The sequence below is a fragment of the Puntigrus tetrazona genome, chromosome 15 (assembly GCF_018831695.1).
Source record: "Puntigrus tetrazona isolate hp1 chromosome 15, ASM1883169v1, whole genome shotgun sequence".
NCBI lineage: Eukaryota > Metazoa > Chordata > Actinopteri > Cypriniformes > Cyprinidae > Puntigrus > Puntigrus tetrazona.
Window position 1 is genome coordinate 5,470,748 of NC_056713.1, and position 8,270 is coordinate 5,479,017.

Consider the following 8,270-nt stretch of genomic DNA (forward strand, 5'->3'; position numbering starts at 1 on the left):
TATGTATGTATGTATGTATCCTAAATGTATGTTTTTGTTCTGTTTACTGAATCAATCAATCAATCAATCAATCAATCAATCAATCAATCAATCAATCAATCAATCACTGTACAGTATAAGATTACAATGACAGGGATGTATAATGACGAGAGTGACCAATTTGTTATTAAATGCAGAGACGGTCTCTGTAATCAATTCGACGATAATCACTAGAACTTAAGTGTCCCCAACCAAGCAAGCCAGAGGTGACAGCGGCAAGGAAACAAAACCCCATGCATACAGAATGGAGAAAAAAAAATCTTGGGAGAAACCAGACTCAGTTGGGGTCAGTTCTCCTCTGACCGGACGCCCAGCACTTAACAGTTCAATTTTAAACGCAGCTGTGTCAGGTAGTGTCAATGACTTAGTGTGTGTGTGTGCATCAGGATCTGGTGATCTGTCCACGGGGCGCATCTAGTTGTTCTGGTCGCTGAAAAACATAATCTCTGGGTGCTGATCCACCATCTAGTCTGGATACAAACTGTGAAAACAGATTGAAAAAGAGACAGGACTGATATTAGCGTAGATGCCATTCTTTTTACTATGTCACAAGTACATCATATTTTAGGAATGCAATTTACAGGTGAAAGAATATATCTGAATTTATTTTTCTTAATAATGCAGTACAAAAATGTATTACATCTCTGCTGAAATTTATCTGCATTCAAGTTAACACACAGATAGAATAAAGCAGAGGCTTGGTTCTTTATTTTGATATACAATATGTGCATACATGCATAGCAGAAAATATTCTAAAGGGTCGAATATTCAAAATATTAAACCTTTGGTTGAAAATCATCAAAAATGCTGCCTGGGAAAGAGTTAATGCAAAAGAGCATGGTCCTCCTGAGACATGTTAGATCATATAAAAACACTAGCATACTGGTGATCCACAGTTCTTCTAAAACACAGTAGGGTTTTTCTCGCACAATAAATGAAGAAAAGACAATGTATCATACAAGGTATTTAAATCGTAATGTGCATTTTAAAGCTACTGAAATATCTGATGTGAATAATAATTTTTGTTTAATAAAATGAAGACTGATTAAAGTTCTCACACAATTCTTTACAGCATTTATTATTTTAAGTTTATAATGTAAATATGCAATATATTATTGCTAAGTGTTGTTGCTTATTAATGTTTGTTCATTACCAAAATTCATTACCATATTAATGTTATAAATCTATTATAAATCTAGAATATTCACAAATGTATATTAGCTACATTATTAAATGCTGTAAATTGTTGAATGTAGCAAATGTAACTGTATTGTTCTCTTATATGAATTGTATGTATGTATTTTTTTTCATCAGGTGAATGACAGAACACTTTGGCTAATGCAAAATGGAAAATTCAACATATTTTTATTTCATGGTGTTTGAAAACCTTGGGTATTTAAGATATGCTTTATTCATCTTTGGAGTTATCGTGTATTGTGCTATTATATTGTTTAATGTTTTTATTATTCTTACAATATTTCTGGAAAGGACATTACACCAGCCCATGTACATTTTGATTTCATGTTTGTCTGTTAACTCTGTATTTGGTACAGCTGGCTTTTTCCCAAGAGTACTGACAGACTTACTGTCTGATATACACTTAATCTCCCGTGAAGCATGTTTCTTTCAGTCTTTTGTCATTTTCACATATGCAGCAAACGAATATACAATATTAATGTTAATGGCATTTGACAGATTTGCAGCAATCTGCAAACCTTTACAATATCACAACATAATTACACCAAAGTTTCTGACTATTTTAATAGTTATGAACCTAAGTTATCCAATGATTTTGCTTGGCATTGCTGGTCTTTTAACTACAAAACTTACAATGTGTGGAAACAAATTGTTTAAGGTATACTGCCACAGTTATGAAATAGTCAAGCTTTCCTGTGAAAACACTATAGTTAATAATGTTTTTGGCATGTTTATAGTAATTGTAACATGTGTAATTCCCCTAAGTTTCATATTGTATTCTTACATAAAAATTCTTATCATTTGTCAAAGAAGCTCATCACAATTCAAAGGCAAAGCATATCAAACATGTATTCCACATATAGTGGTCCTTTTGAATTTCTCATTTGCTTTTTTTTCTGATGTCACTTTAAGTCGGGTTGTGACTTTAAATCTTCCTGTAGGGTTGTCAGTTTTTCTTTCACTGGAGTTTCTTATCATACCACCCATCCTCAACCCACTTGTTTATGCTTTAAACCTGCCTGATATTCGCAAAAAAGTAATTTTTCTCATTAACCGATTCAAGTAGTTTTTTTTTTTTTTTTTTTTTTAAACCAGTTAAATTAGAAGTTTCACACATGTCCCATCCATTCTAAAATGACTCTCGTTTCATACTTTTACTAATTGGAAGCGCAAGAAACAAGAATGGTTTTGTATTGAAGTATGCTGGAAGCAATTTTTAATGTTAATATTTTATATGAGGCCTATATAACAGTAATAAATATACTTTGTTCCACCTCACTGAAAAGTGGAAACCATCTAAAAAAATCATCTGATGTTTCTTGTCTCTGAAAATCCGCTCAGTGCTTGGTTTTGAACTGTTTATTTTGTGTGTTTGCTGCCTGCCCCAACATTATAATGTCAGTCTGTTCTGCCTATGTTGCTATTTCTCCAGATATTACTACCCACATTTGTTTGTAAGTTGTCTTTGCTATTATTAAACATATCCATTGTCACATTCTCCATCTCAAAAATATATCCGAAATACTAGCTATGCTCTCAACGTCAAATGCAGAAATGTTAATTCATGAGTTTATGACCTCAAGGTTAGACTATTGTAATGCTTTATTGGGTGGTTGTTCTGCACGCTTGATAAACAAACTTCAGCTGGTCCAAAACGCAGCAGCTAGAGTCCTTACTGGAACTACAAAGTATGATCACATTAGCCCGTTTCTGTCAACACTGCATTGTCTCCCTATCAAACATTGCATAGATTTTTAAATCTTGATAATTACTGAATAGATAAAGCCCTGAATAGTTTAGCACCTGAATACTTCAAGTCAAGTCAAGTGGCTTTTTATTGTTAAAAAAATGTACATACTGAGGTAAGACAGTGTCTTAGCCACATAAAGTGCAAAATGTGCAGACTAGTGCAAACAGTGCAAGAATACAAAATACAAACAACAATAAATATGAAGTACAAAGAATCCCTTTGGAACAGAAAGTCCATTCAGGTGTGATTATTGAAGAATCTGATGGCTTCTGGGAAGAAACTGTTCAGCAGTCTGGTTGTGAGGGCCGAATGCTCCGGTACCTCTTTCCAGATGGCAGGAGGGTGAATAATGTGTGTAAAAGTCATGTGCTATCTTGTGGGCATTGCGGATGCAGCGTGTGGTGTAAATGTCCATGATAGAGGGCAGAGAGATGCCAATGATCTTTTCAGCTGTGCTCACAATCCTCTGAAGGGTCTTGCGATCTGATATGGTGCAATTCCCAAACCAGGCAGTGATGCAGCTGCACATGACGTTCTCAGTGGTCCCTCTATAAAACAAAGTCAGGATGGGTGGAGGGAGGTGAGCTTTCCTTAGCCTCCTCAAGAAGTAGAGGCGCTGCTGGGCTTTCTTGGTGATGGAGCTGGTGTTGACTGATCAGGTGTAATTATCCGCCAGATGGACACCAAGGAATTTGGTGCTCTTGACGGTCTCCACCCTGGATCTGTCGATGGACAGCGGAGAATAGTCACTCTTTGCTCACTTTAAGTCAACAATCATCTCCTTGGTCTTGTCAACGTTCAGAGATAGATTGTTGGCTCTACACTAAGTTGTAAGCTGTGAACAGAGTGAATAGCAGTGGACTGAGCACACAGCCCTGAGGAGCTCCAGTGTTCAGTGTGGTGGTGCTGGAGATGCTGTTCCCGATCAGGACTGACTGAGGTCTGCCTGTCAGAAAGTCCAGGATCCATTTACAGAGAGTGGTGTTCAGGCCCAGCAGGCTCAGCTTCTCTATAAGCTACTGAGGGATGATGGTGTTGAATGCTGAACTGAAGTCAATGAACAGCATTCGGACATAGTTTCCATTTGAATCCAGATGTGAGAGGGTGAGATGGAGGGTTGTGGTGATAGCACTGTCCGTAGAGCCGTTTGGACGATATGCAAACTGTAATGATTCAGGAGAAGGTGGTAGCTGTGACTTGATGTGTCATGACAAGTCTTTTCATCACAATTGGTTTGAGTGCGACGGGACTATAGTCATTGAGGCAGGAAACCACAGACTTCTTAGGCACCGGGACAATAAGCACCTGCTTATGTATTTCTGCCCACATGCATCGGCTTGTATAGATTATACTAAAAAGATCTCCGTTTTGTTGGTATGTCCAAGGTGACGTTAGACAAAACAGACTGTAGTGTTCTGCTGGGGTCCATTCTTTGTACTTTGCTAACTCAATTAGCTGGATTTGGGATCTTGGATTGTCTAGTTCTTCCATGCTCATCCTGGACTTGCTGTCAAAGCAACAAGTCCATTAGCTTAACTCTGCTCTGGTTTCATGTAAACAGGATTAGATGGTGGCTTTATTAACAGAACTGATACTTCAAATCTATCCCAGACACTATTACTTTATTACAAGATCATTTTGACTGATCCAGGTACATCAATCAAAAAAATATATAAATATATATTGTGACGAGTGTCCCGAGAGGAGATCAGCGGTGCCCTGGAAACCAACGCAGGACACCTGGCTGCACTAATCAGCAGAGATCGGTCACACCTGCAAATCATCAAGTTAGGGCTATAAAGCCCCACATGGAGGAACAACGGGTTGAGCTACGACTCCATGGCAAACGGACTAATGTTATTTCTCTCTTTCCCTCTCAGACAGCAGTGTGTGACCGACCTCTGCACCAGAGCACCCACGGCACCACAGAGACTGAGATAAAGACACCACTTCAGCACTTCCTTATATTGTCACTAAAATAAATCCACCCTCCGTGGTCTTTATTTTGAGCTCTCCTTGTCGTGGGATTCTTCACCCCGTTACACTGGTGGAGAATGCGAGCGAGAGTTTGAAGAATCACTGGCAAGTGATCCCCCCGTGTTCCGGTGTTTTTAGTCCCCGGGCAAAGTGCTCTTTCCCCACAATGGAGGAGTTTGTACAGTGTCTTAACGAGCTCAGCATCCGCCAGCAACAAATGATGGAGCACCTCGTCAGCCACCAGGGAGAGACCGAACAAGTGGTCGCTGCCCTCAGGACTGCGGCTGCCCAATGCGTTCCGCGCCAAGGCCACCAAGCTATTGGCCAGAATGATGGTGCACGATGACGTTAAGTCCTACCTCACCATGTTTGAGAACACGGCAACCAGGGCTGAAGCTCAGCGTGCCTATTTTTCACTCCCACTCACATCTGCTGGTCGCTATGACGACTTTAAACGAGAAATACTCTCCTGTTTAGGTCTGTGCTCTGTCTGTGCGGCACGGCAGTTTCATGAGTGGGAGTACAAGCCCCACCAACCAGCCAGGGCTCAGGCCGCTGAGCTCACACGACTGGCCCAACACTGGCTCCTGGAGGAGTCACCATCAGCAAGCCAGGTAGCGGAGCATGTTGTCGTCAATCGCTTCCTATGAGCCCTTCCTTGAACTCATTGACAGGCTGTGAGGATGAGGAATCCTAACAGCACCCTGGAGCTGGTCGAGACAATTGAACGGGCAGATGCGGCTCAACCCCCGGGAGCCGGATGGTGGTCCAGGAGCGATGCGCGCCAGAGGGCACCTTGCGGCCAGTAAACAGGCCAGCGGCTCCCTTGCACTGCGATTGAACCCATGCCCACCGAGGATGGCGTGCATTCTACATGCTGGTCCTCCAACCGGAGGTCCAGTGGCGGACCTAAATGGACTGCCCTACTGGGCACTTCTCGACTCCGGCAGTGCCTGCAGCCTCTAGTGGCGGGACCCCAATGTGACAGCAAAACTCTCCTGCCGATCATGTGTGTGCACGGAGACACACGGCAAGTCCTTGTTCGTTCCGCTCTGGGCTCCTGGACAGTGGAGGTGGGGAAACTGAAGGATTCCTGTGCTCATTGGCCGAGACTGGCCGGGGTTCGATCGCCTATTGTCAACCGTCATCCAGCCTGCCAGCCCCCGAGGTAACCGTCGAAGGCAGAAACCGATCCGAGGACCACGCCGTCAACCAGCCCTTCTAGCCAAAATTTTAACCCTTTTCTGGATATTTTCCAACAGGTGATGGAAGGGGGCTCCCTTGCCCGGGCCCAAAAAAATGACCGCTTGAAACACTACTGGCCCCAAGTGAGGATTTTGGAAGGAAAGGAGGTGCGGCCTGGGCCCCATTCTCTCTCGCACTTTGTGGAAAATGGTCTGCTTTACTGCGTCGCCGAGCGAAGGGGGGAGGAGAAGAAACTGTTAGCCGTGCCCCGCTGCAATACGGAGACTGTTCTGGAGCTGGCCCATTCTCACCCAATGGCAGGTCACCTTGACGCCGCCAACACCATCCAGGACCGGTTTCACTGGCCAGGCCTTGAGGCCGAGATCAAGAGCACATCGCCCAGGACTCCTCCCCCCAGTCCGCTAATCCCACTACCCATCATCGAGGTGCCCTTTGAGCGCATTGGGATGGACCTTGTGGGGCCGCTGCCAAAGTCTGCCCGGAGATATTAACACATCCTGGTGGTTGTCGATTACGCCACCCGGTACCTTGAAGCAGTCCCTCTGCGCAAAGCCATGGCCAAGTCCATCGCCCACAAACTCTTCCTGCTCTTCAGCCAAGTCGGCATCCCCAGGGAGATATTGACCAATCAGGGTACCCCCTTCATGTCCCGTCTAATGGCTGACCTCTGCCGACTGCTGAGGGTGAAGCAACTCCGGACCATGGTATACCACCCACAAACTGATGGACTTGTCGAACGGTTCAACAAAAACGCTAAAACAGATGTTACAGTGTGTAGAAGCTGAAGATAGAAGAGATTGGGACCTCATGCTCCCCTATGTGTTGTTCGGCATCCGGGAGGTGCCTCAAGCGACTGGCTTCTCCCCCTTCTAGCTCCTCTTTGACCGCCAACCTCGTGGGTTCCTAGATGTCGTCAAAGAGGCCTGGGAGCAGCAGCCGGCAGCCCACCACACCGTGATTGAACATGTTGATGAGAGATCGAATCGACCGAGTCATGCCATTAGTCCAGGACCGCATGAGCAAAGCCCAGCAAGCCCAGCAGCGCCACTACAGCAGGACACCTGGCTGCACTAATCATCAGAGATCGGTCACACCTGCAAATCATCAAGTTAGGGCTATAAAGCCCCACGTGGAGGAACAATGGGTTGAGCTACGACTTCATGGCAAACGGACTAATGTTATTTCTCTCTTTCCCTCTCAGACAGCAGCGTGTGACCGACCTCTGCACCAGAGCACCTACGGCACCACGGAGACTGGGATAAAGAGCACCTTAAATCACCGGAGCGCTGAGCCTTCACCACTTCAGCACTTCCTTGTATTGTCACTAAAATAAATTCACCCTCCGGGGTCTTTATTTTGAGCTCTCCTTGTTGTGTGATTCTTGAGATATATAATATAACATTGTGTAATCTATAGTACTGTACTATAGGCACAGTTGGGTTTGTTTATTTGAGCGGTGACAGATATTATGGGAGTCCCACCAAATATTAGATCTGACCCTCTCTTCTTCAGTCCAGTAACTCATTTACCTGATAAGCAGGAGCCCTGTCAATATTCAGTGGTGGTGGCAGTTGTAGGGTCTCATGGCCGGGGTCAGCATTCAAGTGGACCGGTTTCAGGAGGGAAACATGAAAAGATGGAGAGATACGATAGTTATCAGAAAGCTCTAATTTGTAAGTGACCTAATTTATTCTTTCAAGAACCTTAAAGGGGCCAACATACCTCGGACTGAGCTTCCTGCTTGGTAGCCACAATTTGATGTCCCTCGTTGAGAGCCAGACCCGTTGACCTCGTTGGTAGGGGGGTGTGGGCAACATTGTCTGTTGGCCTATAACTCGCTTGAGACAGACGTGAGCACTGTCCCACACCTTCTCACTATGTAGAATCCAGCCATCCACAGATGGAACAGAAGAGGGTTCTCCAGACCATGGGAACAGGGTAGGATGGAACCCCAGGACGCATTGAAAGGGGGTGAGGCCAGTGAAAGTGTGCGTCAGTGAGTTTCGTGTGTACTCTATGCAGGGTAGGAATTCCGATCATCTATGTTGTTCTCTGCTGCAGTAAGTTCTTAAATGCAGTAAGTTCTTCTTGAATTGGGTAC

General features: G+C 44.1%; 1 protein-coding gene across 1 annotated transcript; it reads left to right on the forward strand.

The window, feature by feature from the left end:
- The first annotated feature begins 1,384 nt into the window (after positions 1-1,384).
- LOC122359538 (putative gustatory receptor clone PTE03) lies at positions 1,385-2,302 on the forward strand. Its single transcript, XM_043259865.1, has one exon. The coding sequence runs from the start codon at positions 1,385-1,387 to the stop codon at positions 2,300-2,302; it is 918 nt and encodes a 305-aa protein (XP_043115800.1).
- Positions 2,303-8,270: the final 5,968 nt, after the last annotated feature.

Bases quoted from the DNA above. Each gene is read 5' to 3' on its own strand.
- LOC122359538 (XM_043259865.1), top strand. From the start codon at position 1,385: ATGGAAAATTCAACATATTTTTATTTCATGGTGTTTGAAAACCTTGGG.